This window comes from Stegostoma tigrinum, chromosome 6 (genome assembly GCF_030684315.1).
Source record: "Stegostoma tigrinum isolate sSteTig4 chromosome 6, sSteTig4.hap1, whole genome shotgun sequence".
Lineage (NCBI taxonomy): Eukaryota > Metazoa > Chordata > Chondrichthyes > Orectolobiformes > Stegostomatidae > Stegostoma > Stegostoma tigrinum.
Window position 1 is genome coordinate 72,422,979 of NC_081359.1, and position 19,404 is coordinate 72,442,382.

Below are 19,404 nucleotides of genomic sequence, written 5' to 3' on the forward strand. Positions count from 1 at the left end.
CCCATTTTAAACAGATTTCTGTCTAACGTTTTTGTTTTAGAGCAAACAACAGAAAAAGGACAATATATAGTCGTATTACAATCTTAAATTGCACAAATGGTGACTTGAAACAAAGGGCAAAAGCGAAACTTGAAAGCAACTACATTTAAGCTCATCTTGACTGCAGGTTTGTATTCGCTCTAGAACTATTCCGTTTATTTGGTGAAATTTACTACCTGTGCCACTCAAATGTTCAATATCTTAACTTAAACTTTATTTGTTCCATTGTGACTGCCATGACATATCTTAAAGATTTTTCAAAACAAAGATAAACAAACAATTCTCTTTCATATAATGGTGTTGAGGACATATCACCACTGAATTAAATATAATTCATTTTATTCTATTTGTACCTGCAATATCACTTTGATGGGTAACTTACTTTTACTAACCAAAGTCTAACCTCTTAAATGGAGCTAGCTTTACAACATGCAGACTAGCCAATAAAAATCACCAAATTTACACAGAATAGGCATAGCACATAAAAGTTAGCCCACACGAACACTCTGCAAAATCAAAATCAGCCCGTCCCATTCTCCATGTTCCACCAAATGTGGCAAGTTCTCACTGTTGTAACTTATCCAAACCCGTTTCAAAGCTATAACTGAATTCACATCCACAATACTCTACTGAATCAGAGAACGCTACCAGTGTGGAAGTAGACCATTCAGCCCACGGAGTCCACATCAAACTTCCGAAGCACAGCCCATCCAGAACCATTCCCCTATCCTATCATTGCGATCCAGCATTTTCCATTACCTAGTCAGCACTACCCTGGGCATTATGGGCAATTTAACATGGCTAATCCACTTAATCTGCATATCATGGGACAGTGGGAGGAAACTGGAGTATCCAGAAAATATCCACACAGACATGGGAGAATGTGCAAACTCCACACAGATGGACAGTCACCCAAGGATGGAATCAAATCCCCACTGCTGTTAAAAGTGGAAGTCAGCTGAGGGCAGGGTTAACTGGATAGAAGCATCAGTAGCAGGCTAGAGTAAGAGAATGGGGTGGGCTAAAATGGATGCAGACAGGGGTCACCAGCTGACTCCCTGCCAGCTCTGACTGGTCATCCACACAGGGATCTGGTTGCAGCTATCTCTGGCTGTCCCCTCTGCCAACACTAGTGACTGGGCTGGAGGAGTTTAGATTCCCCACCCTGACCATCCCTTGCCCAAACCTGAGAGCGACTCCTATGAATAAGCAGCAGCAACCATCCTACTACCTCAAGAAGCGACAGTAACTTATTATAGTCCTGTCCCATCTGAATTACTGGAAATTTAACTCTGACAACCAATTCCCAAGATGCCTAGAATTGGTAGATCAATCAAAGACTGAAGAAACAAAAATGGTTGTGCTACATACCCAAAGCGAAAAGCAGACGATGCCATTTGTTTGCAAGACTTGGAAGAAGTTACAGAAGTGTAGACTGCAAAGCCATAATGAAAAGGAGGCTTGCTGGAATACCGTTGCCAACTGTATGAATCCATACAGACCGCATTCAACATCATGCACAAATCCAGATGACATGGTTATATCAAATTCTACTAGTTACGTGCAGTACAGGTTCAAAGATGTTTTAGCCACTCCAACTCGAGCTTCACCATTACCAGCATTCTGCTATTACAACCCAACATTAGAGCTGTTCTTTTCAACTGGTTAACGGAGGTCTGTGAAACTTACAAGCTAGACAGACATTTTATATAGCCCAGAACTCTTTTTGACAGGTTTATGGCAATACAAAAAAGTGGTGCAAAGCCTCAAGTACAGCAACTTTATTTATTGCTGCAAAGCTATAGGAAATCTAGTAGAGGTCAGTACTAAATCTGCACTAGTTTGCCTATGCTACTGATGGAGCTTGTTCAGTAGACTAAATCCTTATCATGGAACTTGCCATCAGGACAGAAGCTAAATGCTCACTGGATTAAAAAAAATTCTCTTATCCAACCATTGTTCCTTTGGCCAATCATCTTCAGCTATTGCTGTTCAGTTCCTGACCCTCTGCAAACATAAGCAGTTGTTTCTCTAATTAGTTCATGGGTTATGCGTTGAGAATTCAGATGAGATACATTTTAAAAAGCAGGGAATGAATGCTGGCACTGTACAGAGAAATACAGTACTGAGAAACTGATTAAGAGAGTGTAAAGGATATTATACGAATATTTGCAAAAAAAAAAAAAAAATTTTCCAGTCTTTAAATACATTTGAGAATACGGATCTAAAGGGAGACAAATGAAATTTCAGTTAGAACTAGAATTTCAATGTGTTTCAGTAAACAAAATTGTTATTACTACTGGCATGTATAATTGTTAACTGTTTTCTACTGATCAAGGAAGAAAATTGGTAGGTTTTATTTCGAGGAAAAATATAACAAAAAATTCTCCAGTCTGAAAATAAGTCTCACAATCCAGATGCAGTTTAACAGAGCAATTTAATTTAAAACAGAAACCATTGCTAATAGTACGTTTATATTAAAAACATTGCTTGTGGAAAGAGCTACAACCAAATCACTGAAATACAAATCAAGTGCTCCGACCATCATCAGATGGAGATTTTCACCTATTTGCAATCAACGGCTACTGAGTGTCAAGACATTAGCAATGTCTAATACATTAACAAGTTACTTGGGCATCAAAAATGTCGCCAACTGCATTTCTGATTAGTAAATATAAAATGCAAGTATTATTGGCAACATGATTTCACAAACTCATTTGTATGGTATCTGCATGCTCACAAAAAGGCAAAAATGAAAAGAAGAGATATTTTGAGATTGTTTTGAGTGCTTACTTTTCACTGAATGATGGTTGATACTTGTTAAATGATAATTATATTAGGTTAATTTATTTGTATTATGTACAAGGTGTTTGTCCGAAAACTAGTATGTGGTTAGCACTGCCACCACAGATGATGTGTTTGGGCCAAATCAGCTATTTGAATTGGATTGTAGCGTAAAAACTGATGCCAAAAATCATTTTCTAAAAACTTGACCTACAATGCCACATAAGATAGGAACGCTGTTAGTAGTTATTAACAGATTTCCACCATGACATTTTTTGAAAAAAGTAATGCCACTCTTACTCTTAAATTCACCTCAGAGAAAGCACAGACAACTTTTTTTTAAAAAAAAAGGACCAGTTGCTTCGTTGTGACTTGATTCATCATTTTCTCCATTGCATGAAAGATACTGTCCTCGATTTGCCAATAATGCCAATACAATTATGCAGCAATCAGCAAAGCAGATTGACATACTTCAATTCTATGAGTTTCCACAATCCATTACAACGGTGGACAATCCTTACCAATACTTATATCTCAAGCAACAGATTAAAACGATTATCTAGTCTTCATGCTGTTTGTGGTATCTTGCTGAGTGCCTCCTATATTATTAAAATAAAAGTATATTCAATATTGTAAAGTGATGAGAAGTCCCAATGTACTGGGTAAAGTCCCATAAAGCCAAGACTTTTCTATTTATTTTTCTGGCCACAAGGCCGCACTTTAATGACCAAAACACTTCCTGCAACACTGTGAATGTGCTTATTGACTAACAATTGCATATTTCGAGTTGAAGTTAAAACTCAAAAACGTGGTATGATTTTCAAATTAATTTAGATTCTCAACTCATATTTACTGAAAATGTTTATCATAATGTTAAATAAAGTGCAACTTGTGCCATAACAATGCGTTGAGTGGTGATGTCACAATCAAGTTTTAATTAATTAGTTATCTTATGTACACAGATATGTTACTGCTGCTTGAATATTAAACTTGTGCAGAACTGCATGATACCAACTGATTAATATTAACAACAGGAATAAGAACTTGGAGAAGTCAAAGTAGGTTGTGTTCATATTCTGGAGTTCTGTATGTTATGAAAAAGTGCAAAGTAAACACACTACAGTCCAATTATTGAAACCCAAGTGAAATATATAAACGCGCAAGGAAGCTCATTTCATGGATAGTTTCACCATATGTGAAAAGCACTTAGGTACCAAGCTGCAGCCTATGTATTAAGCTTCATTCTTTGGAAATACAAATTGATTTTAACAAGTTGCAATTTAAATCATCTCCTCTTTGGTGCAAGATGTAGCTTTACAGTGTTCAGACCACTACAGAAGATGAGTTATCACAATTCAAAGCCAGCTTGCAACTTGTACCGTTACATTACAGCATCACCAGTCATTGCAATTTAGTTCTACTATATTACCTCTAGTATTAAAAAGATGATGCTATTATTATTTGAAATTTACAAATTTGATTCAGAACTGTCAGATATCAGCAAATGAAAATATGAATAAAAGTTTGGCAAATCTAAGAATGAGCAAAACTTCAAAAGTACAATGACCTTAAGACAAATGCAATCATACAGTAATACTTTAAAAACAAGTAATTGGATCAGTTCTGGTCAACCACAATGTTAATGTCACTGAAGTCGTCAGCATTTCTTATCCATTCCAAATAGCCCTCAGGCAGGCGACATACTGCCTTCTGAAACTGTGCGTGATGGATGGTCAGCAGCTTTATACAACAGAGTAGCTTTTCAAAGGTCAGTTACAAGTCCAGATTTATTCACACAACTAAGCTGAAATTGATTAGTCAGCTGCTACAGTGGGACTTGAATTTGTGTCTCCATTTAATTGGTCCCAATTCTGGATTACTAATCCAGCATTTTAAACCATAAGACTAGCACCCCTGGGGTTTCAATGCAAGAGAAACTGTACAATGTGGTACAGTTCAATTATGTGCAAGAGGTTATATAACAGAAAAAAAAATCAAGTTTTTTCATATTCATTATACAAGATTCTTATGTACTAGAAGTAGCTTTACAACCTCCAAAGCACAGCAATTATACTTTTACATGTTGAAATAGTAAAACCAATTTCATGTTTCAAACAGGTACAGTCCCAAAGAACAATGCTAGGCACAACCATGGAAGTAAACAAATGTCCAACACCTCAAGTGTTTTCATTTATTAAAACCCTACCTCCCATGCCAATTCCTCCACGTGGACCCATATCACCCATCCTCATATCCTGTTCTCTCTGAAAATAAAAACATTTTCATGGTCAACCTACCAGCACAGATTATCTGTGTATGTTCAATTTCTTACCTTTAATTGCAATTAATAACCCTATTCTTTTTCCCCATACAAAAAAAGTAGTGGAGCTGCCCAGGACTAAAAATCAAACTCCTGAGTATTCAGCAAAGTGTGGGGAAAAAAAAAGTGACAAGCAAGTTGAAATCCAATTGCACCTCACTCATATGACAGTCACTCAAACAGATAATGGGGTAATTTTCAAATCCAGAAAGGTAGTGGAAACTGGCAGAGGAAAAGCAATTTGTTCTACTACTCCATCCAATCTTCTTTTCCATTCACTCCACTTCTGTCAATTTTTTTTAAACTTCCAGATTGAAAAGTGACCCAATATCTGACTTTGCTTTTCATAAAAGCATCCAAATTAAATTATTGTATTTTTACTCAGCAATCACAAGTCTCTCATTTTTATATTGTGATACATTACAGAAAATCCATTTGCAAAGTATGAAATTTGATACATCAGACCGTTTCATACATGCCTGCCTATTCTCCACATTATCCAAAAGAAAAGGTGCAATTCAGGGCTTGTGCTTGAGCAGTATAATTTCAGGCCTTAAGACGACCTTGGCATAACCACAAAAACAAATAAACCCATTTCCTGTAAAGTGAGCTTATTTTGTCCTCTATTGGACATCACCAGAAAAAGAAATACAGCCAAATAACACAGATTATTAACCAATTTCATTCAACTAGAATTACACAAAAGTATAAATCACCTTATGTTTTGTAATCAAAAAGTTTGTTGTCACATATAAAGCAAAAGCAAATTGCGCACTTCCACAGGAAATATACCTGAAAAGTAAAAAATCTCGAAAGACAGACAAATCATCCAAAAACATAAACATATGTTAAATCCGCATGTGCATTAAGAGCTCCCAATCAGAACAAAAATGATGCTTTTTTCATGCTTAACGTTTACAATGAATGAAATTTGTTACTTTTGTTTAAAATAAGTTTCAATAAAAACATTTTTCGAACTAGGAATGCCTCATTTGGTAGCAGACCTAAAGTACTCCTACAGATAAATTATTGAAATCTATGCACATGCAATTTTTCAGCCAACTTGCTGCAGCTTCTCGATGAGCATTCTCCAAAACAATTGTTTGTTTTCAAACATTTGGCACACTCCATCTTAGGGGAGGGTTTTGCTGGTAAGTTCAGTCTGACAGATAATGGCTAGCATGCATTTGAGAAAAACGCTCTGTTCTGACCACAGCAGACTGGACACCTCCCTCCTCACTTGTATGAATGTGCAAGGTAATGGCAAACCACCAGCGACAAAAATTGTCCAGAAAAACTGCACACAGTCAGAGCAAAGCATTAGCAGACCATGAATCAAGGGCCGATTCTGGTTTGAGCACACATACCATACTGCCCAATTTCCAAAACACTGCAGGCTTCGCAATGGAAAATAGTGGTACCACGGGCTAAAACACCTCAGTACAGAAGGTGACAGAAATATGATACAAGACAACAAATACTTAATAAATAAAACAAGAGTATTTGGTTAAGTTCAGTTAGCTGTTTGATAACTCAAAAATACCCAACAACCCTTGAAAATCCTTTAGGGTCTGGAGTGTACTTGGTCCTTCCTGTATTTAATTCATCCTCGACCCAGAATTGATACATTTAAAATTTAACATGTAATTCACGTATTCTTATGCAATTGTTTATAGCACAATTGTTCTCCTGAAATGTTAAGTACACTTTATTACTGCAAACAAACTGATCAACAATTTTTTTCCACCTATGTATGCAAGAGGAATTATGGCAAATGTTTAGTCTTTAGGAGAACCGGATATATGGCACCAATATCTGCAGATATAATTCAATCTTCACAAAGATCATATCACTTTCAATTTTATATTTGAACGTTACATTGCAATAGGAAAATGTACAGAAATTATATTTGGAGGGAAGGAGTTTCTTTGTAGTCCTGATTCATATAAGCACCTGTTCCCACTCCATTTCTATCATGCAATGGTACTGTTTACAGTTGCTGTACATTCTATATTCAAGCATGAGATGGCATATACTATAGTTCAGGTGATCCTTCTACAATTGTGGAATTCCACTCAGTTACCACTGATTGGCAGACCAACAGTTCATTGTTGGTTTTTCAAAAATCACTACAAGTTTCCTCAATTAGCAATATTCAAAAAGTTCTGATGAACTTGAAGCACAATTCAAACATATCACCACTGTAAGAAAAATAAATTTAGAAACTATTTCACTGAATCAAATCCTAGGACAATTCTCAAAGCAGAGGTTCCCAAAAAAATTAACAGTGCTATGTTCCACTTCTACAGTCACAGACACAATGAATACATTAGCCTCACAAATTATTTGTTCTTCAATGTAATGCATGAAATCAATGGAGTCTTATATTGCAGTAGAGAACTGAACAATAAATGACAGATGTGTTGTTTCATTATACAATACTATTGGCAACTTTGCAGGTTAAGGAATTTTTTACTGACAAAAGCCTACTGTAAAAAAAATTGCAATCATGCCAGCTGTAATAACATGTCACAAAATATTGTTTTACAAAACAATGACAAAAAAATTAACAGCTAAAATTTTCTGCACTATTTGATTCTGGCTTCATTTCCAGGTCATTTCACATGATTCATTTCAATTTTTTGTTCCTTCAAAATGTAGCACAATTCCTTGTGAGTACATACTCTATCTTACTATTAATTTCCTGCCAATCTGTACTCTAACATTTGAAGGATAAATATGTAGCCTCTCAAGATTTTGCAGAGTATCAAAAGGACTCAAAGTGAAGTAACGTATTTAGTTCAAATCGTAAATAACATCCTCGTAGCAGAATCACCCAAAAAACCTCCCAAAAAGGCATATTTCCTGCTTATAATTGGGAAATTCTATACACATCACTATTTGATTTCCCTCTCGGGAATCCTGTGAAGCTCAACCGTGTGGATTTACCATGTTATACAAATTAGCCATATATGCTTGGAACTTATAGTAGAACTGAAAGTATGTATGAATAATTGCTTGTTTAGTAACAATGCACGACCAGTTCATTCTCAATACAAAACAGAGCCGAGCAATAAAACAAAGATGTTCAAATTACTATCATCTAATACTAATAAAAGGCAGAATACTGCAGATTCTAGGAACCTGAAACAAAATTAGGAAATGCCGATGTTGCCAGGCTTGCTGAGTATTTTCAGAATTGTTTTCATTTCTTATCCTGCTATCAACTTGCTCACTAACTTTCAGCTTTTGGAACGTTTCACAATGTTGAAATGGCAAACAGACAGACTCAGGCTACTGAAGGGATCAGAAAAGTATACACAAGTGAAAAAAAAATGCATGTGCAAATTATTAGTTGTTCACTGAAGATCTGGTACCAAAATGAGGCATGAGCTAACCAGTAAGTTGTTTGAAATATATAAATCAAATTTGCCACAAAACAATGACCCTTCAATCAAATGTTTCTCTCAAGATTATCAAGTTGTGACCATTCTAGCAATTCAATCTTAAAATGGATCAGAAATTCTGTCCTTTACCATGACAAAAAATGATCAGGCATGGAAATTAAAACAAAATTGAAGAAAAGGATCAGAAAAAAAACAAAGTACAAATGTTACATAATTTAACAAAATTCACCTAATAACTTCTGCATTAAATTTACGTATCATTTACCGTTTTTTGCACTAGCTGAAAAACAAAAATTTTTGATCATTTATGCCAGGGATGGCAGTGTGGTTTTGAATACTGCAAGATACCTTCACTTATTCTGAAGAAATATTTGTGGAAAATCTGTAGGTTACCATATCATAAAAGTTTTCTTTGAAATAATATCATTCAGAAAATATGCACAGATCTTACCTGTATACTAACAACAGATGGGAACAAAACAAGGATGAAAAGAAAACAAATTTTATGAATCTGATACAGCCACTCAAAAATCTTAAATGTGCAGAGTAAAAAATAGAATATTGCTCACTTAGGAACTAAATCAAAATTCTAAGCTGTTTTGACTACCAAACTGATTAGTGTTCAATTGACAATCTTATATTAAATCTGTAATGTTCTTTACCCAATAGCTAGTTCTTAACGTATTGTAAAATATAACATGCTTCAGTAGAGGAACGAAAATGAAAAAAATTTGCTGGCACTGACCTATTACTTTTAGGCCACTTAAACTACTATACCACTCTAAAAATGGCTTATCAGATAGTACAATTAAATATCATGGTGAAGATGATCCTCTGTGGCCAATATTGAGTTAGTAGGGTACAAATGTTCCTAACCTTAGCACAACACAGATTGAGAAAAAAAAAATCACATGCACTTACCAGTTTACCACAGACAGTTTAATACAGTGTTATAACAAAGAAATCAACAGATACAGTACGGACTACAAACAGCTCCCAGCAAGACCAAGTTTACTTGGACTGAAAATGTTCACGAATTCAAGTAGCTTTTTGCCAGCTTAAGAACTGTGTATTCTGAATGAATTTCAATGTCCTCCAGATAAGATGTGGGGTTAGAAGTTTTAAAGCGTGTTGACATTTTGGATCAAAACTACAAGATAACCAAGTAGCAGTCATGTATTCTTACCACAGACATGGATGCCCAGCTACGATTATAAACAGATGGTATATTCACAAAGCTATTTTGTAAAATCATGAAAATGTTAAAAGTAACAATAACTTCTACAGCACTCCTTTTGGCCAAAGCTACATTATCATCAGCTTGAGAGAGAAGATTCGCAGTCACTGTAGTGCACGTTTATTTAACAAAATCCTCCAGTGTTCTAATTATGAGAAAGACTGTTGCTATAATTCTGATCTGTAAACTGCAAAAGAACAATACAAATTCTTTGGAGCAGTTTCAATTACGCCACTCGATCTTAAAAACTATTCCTGACAAGAGCTAGCTTTGTTACATTATGACCAAGGAAATTCAAAAAGATATTCTATCCAGTACTAAACATTTGAGCATACTAACGATTGTGAACTAAAGCTTTACAGCTGGATCAACCCAGCTTGTAGCCCAACTAGCCAATAGGCAGGGAATTAGAAAACAGGAACTAGAATTCCACAAAATATTGCTTGACCAGGAACCAAATATAGATCAACAAGCACAGAGGTCACAAGGAACCAAATCTTGTTACAGACCGAGATATAAACAGAGATTCTTACATCGTCCAGATGCAGCAGGTAGCAAGGAGACCAGCCTAGACTAAATTAGAGTTGCATTTGAGGAAGAAGTGTGAACAGGTGTTTTGGTAGCAAGGTATTCAGGGGTTTTATCTGGAAATGACCAGTGTTAGTGAAGAGATGGCATGGAGGTACATGACTGATGATTATAGCCTCAACTCTATTTTCCTACCTGCATCCTAAAATATTTAACACAAATTTTAATATATTAAATGACCAGTTTGCACTACCTCAAAAAGGTAGAACCTCAGAAGCAAGAAATTGCCCATTTAAGACATAGACGAGGAGCAATGTGGGACTCAAGGGACCCGAATCCTAACCCTAATCGCAGGTGATGAGATATAGTTGGGTATCAGTGCATGTCAAAACTAATGCTGTGCCTTCAGTGAAGTATAATGAAGTGAACAAGAAAGCATTATAGGACATCAGAATGGAGAGCAGAAACAGGAAGAAAAGTCTAGCAAGCAATTCTCTGGTTCCAATTAAGCACTTACGAAAGGAACCAGGTGTGAGCATAACTAGCTGGGAGTGAGCACAGACGGCATTGTTAGCCAAGTTAAAAAGGACGGGGAGGAAAAGTTCATCGCGGTCACAATTACACAACGTCATTTGTAACTTTGAAAAGAGATTTTTCAGTACTGTGGAAAGGGTAAGACCAAACCTAAGGATTCAAATATAATTATATCATTAATAAACAGGAGTTGAAAATGATGTTATCATACACATTCTATCATAGATAATGTGCAGGGAAGACAACTCCCCAATTCAAATCCTGGAGAGTACATTTATGGGACAGCCAGAAACAATGGCAAAGTTGAAAGGGTCTTTTATGACAACTGAATAAACATTCAAAAGATAATAGAAACTGCAGATGCTGGAGAATCCAAGATAACAAGGTGTAGAGCTGGATGAACACAGTAGGCCAAGCAGCACCTTAGGAGCAGGAAATCTGACGTTTCAGGCCTAGACCCTTCATCAGAACCCAAAACGTCAGCTTTCCTGTTCCCAAGATGCTGCTTGACCTGCTGTGTTCATCCGGCTCTACACCTTGTTATCTTGAATAAACATTCAATTACTTGAAATTAATTATATTAGAAGTGCAAAAGAAATTAGTTTAGAAAAATCCAGAAAATACACACAGTCAGTATCAAGTCCAAAATCAGATAACAATTACAAACTGTGTAACACATTCCTGAATGCTAGTTACAGCGAGCAAGTACAAAGCCAGCAGAAATCCAATATGATGTTTATGCGGTGAAGGCCTTGCTTTAATAAATGCATCAATATTCAGTCAAGCTATACTGTAATTGTGACCCTACAAGTGAATCACAAATATTTGAGGCCAAATATTAAATCTGAGGTCAAACAAACACTTAGACCCCAAACCACTGATATATCTTGAAAGACAGTACATCATTATCCTGAACTAGAGATGTTAATGAGTTAACATCCCATGAATTTTTATGCTCCTTTTTTGTGAATTTTTAATGTGAATACTGTCTCAACTTCCAGCCCAAATAGGATTGGGTATGAAACATCTGTAGGGGGTGTGAAACATCTGTAAAAACAAATGGCATTAAGCTCTGTAATCTTTATGGCTCTACCCACACTGCTGCCTACCCTGTTTCCGCTGAGATGGCCAGGCCAGTGACCTTTGATCAAGCTACGCAGTTGTCACCAGATAAAATCGCATCCTGTTATTATCATACACTTTGTGATGATCAAAGCTGTATCATGTTCTCAGATGTAGTAACTGTTCTATGAATCTGCCAATTCCAAGCATATAAAAGTGGGGACTATCCCCTGCTCGGCGAGAATCGCTCATGATACTCAGTACTCTGTGCCAGGTTGCATACTGTGATCCTCCGCAACTTGTACTTGCTTAATAATAAAAAGGATTGTGTTTTTGTAACCAGGTCAGTGTCTTGCTCTTGCATCAAGTCCGTAAGGGTCTCTGTAAAATGAACCTTACAAACTTATGTTCAGAAATATTATGCTGTGGGTTAAAATGAGACATTATTCAATTTTACCAGCATCATAAGGCACATGCTTTTCTTGAAACTGCAGAATTTTGTTTTCTTCCTTGAGGACTGGGGAATCCAAAACTAGAGAGGGCATAAGTTTAAGATGACAGGGAAAGATTTTAAAGGAACCTAAGGGCAACTTTCCCCCCCCCCCCGCCCCAAGAGGGTGGTGCGTGTGTGGAATGAGCTACCAGATAAAATGGTGGAGTTTGGTACAATTACAACAACATTTAAAAAGTCTCCTGGATAGGTATACAAATAGGAATGGTTTGAAAGGACATGGGCCAAATGGGACTAGATTTATTTAGGACACCTGGTCAGTATGCATGAGTTGGACTGAAGGGTCTGTTTCCGTGCTGTATATCTTCATGGCTCTTGGGGGGTGTTGGCATCATGGGCAAGACTAAAAATTCAATGTCCAACCTCAACAGGGAGGGGTGAAGAGACAATCCTATTGCTGTAGGTCTGAGGTCACATGAAGACTGCACCAGGCGAGGATTGCAGTGGTCATTCCCTAAAAGGAATTAGTGAACCAGATGGGCATTTAAAATGTTTTTTGCTGGCTATTATTGCCACTATCTAGGTTAACATTAAATTCAGTTGATAAAACTCTGTAAAGCCAATTAAATGGGAATTGGAAACCACATGCCCACCACATTAGCACTGGCCTCCAGATTACTAGTCTAAGAACACTAACATTCTCTCATTACCTCCAACTTATGATCAATTGCCAGAGATGACACAATATTACAGATCTCAAGCATCAGTGCATTCATTCAATCTCTCAGTTCAGAGATTATACCATGACAGCACAATTGGTCATGTTAAAATGAGAATTTCCCAAAGAATGCTGTGCGATGGAATCATTTTTAAATTGCCAGCAAAATGGAACAAGCATCTCATCTAAAATTCTTAGAAGGCTACACACAGCTGCCTAAATAGTCAGCAAACCCGTGCTTGATCAAAGTCAGCCAACATTCAACAGAACTGCAAGATGTATGTCATGAATTATGACTTGACAATGAGAGTTCTTACTTTTAGTCTTAAGGAATCCAATAGCTTTGGTTCTAATGTGTGAACATCTCCTAAAATTGGGATCTAAGACTGCAGGTAGTGCAACAAAGGGAGAAAGTTTCAACCAAGAGTAAAGTTTCTTCTAAAAAAGGTGTCCCAGGTCCAGTGCAACGTGCTATGATGAACCTTTGTTCTAATCCTTTGCAGAGTGAACGCAAGTGTAAGTCACAAAGTGGAAACGTGAAACCGTTTTCAACGTACGAGGCCAATGAGTCAAAACCTTCCTAGAAGATTCTCAAATCTTTGTCTGGTGTCTTTGGCCGACAGTTGAATAGCTTGTCATTGGCATCCAAGTCAGTAACATTCCCAAATCTGTTCAACACAGCATCAACTGAACTGGCATGCGAACCCCACAAAAACCAACATAAGCTACTGCACATCTTGGCTGAGCTTCACACATGCCTGACATATTTGACATTTCCTGAGAGAGATAAGCATGGCAGATCCCTCAAATTTCAAAACTGTGCTTAAAATGGGAATCATCCAAGCATTAAACACAAATTTTTGACCTGGAACAGCATCATGGCTGATCAGCTGATTTAAGTCTATCATATAGAGAGAACGTAAAGGAGGTAGAAAGTTGATTCAAATTTAGGCAATGGGGATGACTAAAGAAGTTATAAGTCTCCAAACTGAATGCTGCCTTTTTTGTGCAAAAGTATGTTTTAAAAAATGAAACAACATTAGAACTCAATCTGTCTTCACAACGGAACAGTGCCCTCCAGAATAGGAACAAAGAACAGCACAGCACAAGAAAAAGGCTCTTCAGTGTCCAAGCTTGCGCCAACACATTTTGTCCTTCCATATTAAAATGGTCTTCACTTGCAAGATCCGGATATCTCTATTCCCTTCCTATTCGGGTATTGTCCGGGTGCTCCCTGAACGTTGCTACGATGTCTGCTTCCATCACCTCCTCTGGCAGCACGTTCCAGGCACTAACCACCCTTTGTGTCAAAAACTTACCTCGCATATCTTTTTGAAACATACGACCCCACCCACAATGCAGAATATCACTGGACTTGCATTACAAACAATAAAAAAATTGCAGGTGGGTGTATCAATGTAATAAGACCCGATGCATTTTGCAAATACCTGAAATAAACATTGAAGGGAGACTATCAAGGTCAGTCTTAAACAAACATTAATTAATAATGCAACAAAAGAGTGGCGAGATGGGGAAACAGACTTTAAGGAATTAATATTTCTTCTAAAAATGTACTATGCATAAAAGTAACCTCAAGAATTCAACACTTCTTTACCAACCTAAGATTAGGAATATAATTCTTTAACTGGATTAAAGAAACTGGCGCTCAAACACATTTATGTGGTTGACAACATCCTTCAGTGACACACAGCACAAAAGTACCTTTTTGATCACACAATTAGCCAATGTCCAAAAGAATAAGAAAATTGTGGCAGAATACAACAAAAACAAAAGAAAAGAATCAACTGGAAAAATTCTGAGCTTAGTTTAATTCTGGATGTGAGTTTGCTCACTGACCTAGAAGGTTAGTTTTCAGACGTTTCATCACCGTTCTAGGTAACATCATCAGTGAGCCTCCGGTGAAGCGCTGGTGTTATGTCCCGCTTTCTATTTATCTGTTTGGGTTTCCTTGGGTTGGTGATGTCATTTCCTGTTCTTTTTCTCAGAGGATGGTAGATAGGCTCCAAATCAACGTGTTTGTTGATGGAGTTCGGTTGGAATACCATGCTTCTAGGAATTCTCTTGCCTGTCTGTGTTTGGCTTGTCCTAAGATGGATGTGTTGTCCCAATCAAAGTGGTGTCCATCCTCATCTGTATGTAAGGATACCAGTGATAGTGGATCATGTCTTTTTGTGGCTAGTTGATGTTAGTGTATCCTGGTGGCTAGCTTTCTGCCCATTTGTCCAATGTAGTGTTTGTCACAGTTCTTGCAAGTTATTTTGTAAATGACGTTTGTTTTGCTTGTTGTCTGTATAGGGTCTTTTAAGTTCATTCGTCATTTACAAAATACCTTGGAAGGACACCACTTTGATAGTGACAACACATCCATCCTAGGACAAGCCAAACAGACACGCGAGAGAATTCCTAGAAGTATGGCATTCCAACCGGAACTCCATCAACAAACACACAGACTCCAAATCAATCTACCATCCTCTGAGAAAAAGAACAGGAAATGACATCACCAACCCAAGGAAACCCAAACAGTTAAATAGAAAGCAGGACATAAACACCAGCGCTTCACCAGAGGCTCACTGATGATGTTACCTAGAATGGTGACGAAACGTCTGACAACTAACCTTCCAGCTCAGCGAGCAAACTCATATCCAGAACCTCAACCTGAGCTACAAATCTTCTCAAAACTCGTTAGTTTAATTCTTATTATAGGGACTAAAAACAGATGAACAAGTATTTACTTTTGCAACTGACCTCTTACTTTAAAATTCATCAACTGTTTCGTTGAATTATCAGTTCTATTCTGGGCATTTACAATTTATAAACAAACAAAGTGATTTAGCTGTCCAATTACACAAACAACTGTAAAAATGATAAGCAATTCACTCCCAGTTCAATATTAAAGGTTTATCCATGGGATCGGTAAAGAAATAGTTTGCCTTTCTGATGCTTTATGCAGCTGAAATTCTTGTAGGCAAGCGTGCCTTAAAATTCATACTCTTCTGAAGATCATTTTCCACATTGTCATTACAACAGGGTTAAGGTGACATCAAGTGAGATATACACATTGCAAAAATCCACTGCATTCAGAGTTTGAATAGCAGTCATTGGTACTTAATACTAGTCACAATGTGTGAACCAGTCAGAATTCCTTCTTTAAGGTAGGGAAAGGTTAACTAAAATTCAGCAATTTGAGACAACAGCTGAAATATCATGCAGCTGCTCTCAACAAAAGCCAAAAACAAGGCAACCAAAGGGAGTTATCTGAAGTCACAATTCATTCATTCATTCTTACCGCCCTGTCTAGTAAACAATGTGTCACGTCAACGGTTACTGCTTTCAAAACATGTGGCTAAGAAATTTATTTATTGTATCCATTGTTTGACAGATCAACTTGGTTGTTAATTCTTTACACGTTTTAGCTCAACTTGGGTCAAGTTTGTCATTCCATTAATTTAGTGTATGAGAAGAACCAAATAACTCAGTACTTTGAAGTTGTGCACAGTTATGTATTTTTAAAAAAATATATATTCACTCTTGGGGTATAAGAATCACTAGCATTGCAAATATTTATTGCTCGTGTTGCAAGGCAATTAAGATACCGTCGGTTAGTGGCCTTCTTGACATCTCATAGCCCACATGGTGCAGATAGACTTGGTTGTTGTTAGGGAGATAATTCAAGGATTTTCACCCAGTGAGGAATTATGAAGCAACTCTAAATTAGACTGCTGAGTGACAGAGGGGTGCTCTCATTCGTGTGCAGTGGTCATCCGTCTACATGGTAGAGTTGGCAATATTTGAAAGTGCTGTAAAAGGAATTTCAGCAAGTTCATTTTTCAACAAATTAAGTCCTTAGTTAAAAATACCACTCAGTTTCAACACACACCTTACAAGAGAAGCTTGACAGTTTAAAAACAGTTTCTGCTTTAATCTTTCTGAAATCAGATTCACAGTTGTTAGCTACTGCTCTGGAGCACTGAGCAGCAGAAGAATGAACACATTAAGTACATCAGCCAACAAGTGCTACTGTTCCAAGAATCAGAGCTTGTAATTATACTATAAATAAAATTATTGAAACATTAATCTAAGAAAACAATACTTCAACCACTGGTTGGGAGGCAAAGTGAACTGAAGGAAGCAACTTCATTAATTCCTTTAGGAGCTCATTCTTTCAGATCAATGCCTAAGGACCGAGAAGTGGGTGAAGTATTATCCCTAAAGCCTCCAAAGCACACATCATGGAACGGAGAGATTTGGCAAGGTGTTTGCACCACGTCATAGGCAGAAAACCTATCAACGACAAACACTGCAGTGAGACATCCCACAGAAAGAGACAGTAGCTGGCAAGGTAAGTGCTGGTTGTGGAAACTGCAGAGTAACCTGCAGCTAGGTGCTGTGCCTTTGCCACGACTCCAGGAAGGTATCAAGCCTCCAAGGCTACAAGCTGAATGGTTGTAGGAGGGAGGGTGCCAGGAGAGGTAGCCTCAAATGGGGTGAAAGAAAGAGAGACTATAAGTCTGATGATGGATTGATAATTGAGGAGATGGATGAATTTCTAATTTTATTTCTGTACAAGTACCCTATATATCAGTAATTACAGCAAGTACTGCTGCTATTAGTAACTATTGCTGCGCCATCTCAAACATGTTAATGTGTTTGGGAAAAAAAACCACAGGTCCTGAAAATCAGAAAGCAGCCATGAAGAAAATCTCTCAAGCTCAAATTATTTTTATCCCAGTGTCCAACAGTCTTACATATTAGTCTCTTAGAATTTGGAAGTATGTATTGTGTTTAATGTTTAGTGTCAGGGTCAGATGCACAGGCCTGTGAATTGAGTACCTGGACAGTCAGTCAAGCTGGGACTCACTCCATGCACATTCCAAACTGTGAAAAGACCAGTATCCTTCATATATCCTAATAACAATATTTGCAGTGAATGCCAGAATTTGCTTGACCAAGGTACAACTGGATTTCAAGACAAGTTGCCAGAGGAATGAGAATATCACACAGGATAGAAGGAACAGATAGTGCATAAATGTCTCAAGCCAGTGGGACATTAATGATTTTTGATCTGGAATACTGCAAAAGGCAACTCCTTGGAGGTAGGAATCCAGTTCCTGTCACCCATAGAAGATTTCACTGTATTAACAGGACATAAAAAGCAGATCTGATAATTAAGGACATAGATAGGCACTTCTGCAAACACGATAGTGATTCTCAAATAACACATTGCCATGGCAGTGTCAAGAAGGTGGACATTATATGCAGGTGTATGATTTTCTGCTAGGGGACTGATCCAAATTGGAACTAAATGACCTGTGAAGAAAAATGTTTGAGATTCTTCAGGCAGATACAGAAAAGAAGAATCTCAAAAGGTAATAATGAAGATTACTTTCAGTACCACGTGCCAGTGAACACAACACCTGAAAGATGCAGGTGAACGTGCTGAGAAAGTGAAGAAGAATGAATGATTTCAGATTTCTAGGGGATTGGGGTAGACTCTGGAGAAGCAGACACCTGTACAAAGACCGATGGAGGACACAAGCAAGGCCACAGCCAAAAGGTTCCCATTGATCGGTCAACTAGTAGCGTTAGGAATGAAACCTGAAAATAGCAGACAACAGAACTGAGAGGGGAAAAAGAAGAAACTGCATAAGAGAACGAGAGCGCAACAGGCGCAACCAAATTCAACAGACTTGTGAAAATCAAGGAGGAGGATCCAGTTAATGATCTTGAAGGTTATGAAACACAAAAGATGTAAAAAGGTAACAAAGAAGAGAGCACGCGAGAGACAGCGAGCTGTAAATTTGAAAAAAGCATTTTGGTCGGTAAAATGTTAGGCCTGTTAAATTTTCGAAAGGAAAGTTGTCATACAAATCTTCAGAGGAAGAAGTGGATAACATGAAGCTTACTCCAAATTAAGAGGCTGAAGTTGAGAATAACAGGTGTAATCACCTAGTTCAGCTGCAAGGTATGCTAGGATGTTGAAAGAAGCAAATGGAAATCTTTACACCTTTGTCTGTTGTAGTGAGATATAAAATAAAAGAAGCATTTACCACTCAATTATGTGCAATGCTGCAGGTTCATGGAAAAATCAAAGATCAACTTTATAATCCAATTTTAGGTTTTATCATCATGGGTCCCTTAGCTAGTATTCTGACACTGCTATTAGCATTAAGATTTGGTAGGTTTCTATAACCAGGACAAAGTTATCTGGAATCTTCTTACAGGTTAAAATTAACATTTCAAATACAAAATCACAAAAAAAATTGCCAAGAGTAATATAAAAAGGTCCATAAACAATGAGAGGAT

At 37.3% G+C, this 19,404-nt stretch overlaps 1 protein-coding gene across 3 annotated transcripts in view; it reads right to left on the minus strand.

Moving 5' to 3' along the window:
• Positions 1–19,404, minus strand: part of pspc1 (paraspeckle component 1) — a 107,567-nt gene that overhangs the window by 56,058 nt on the left and 32,105 nt on the right. For all 3 annotated transcript variants that reach the window (XR_007247813.1, XM_048533532.2, XM_048533530.2), the window contains one exon: positions 5,030–5,087. Coding sequence is in view for 2 of the 3 variants with exons in the window: in XM_048533532.2 (XP_048389489.2) it covers positions 5,030–5,087 (58 nt within the window). In the remaining variant the exon portion in view is untranslated. The remainder of the gene's footprint in view (positions 1–5,029; positions 5,088–19,404) is intronic.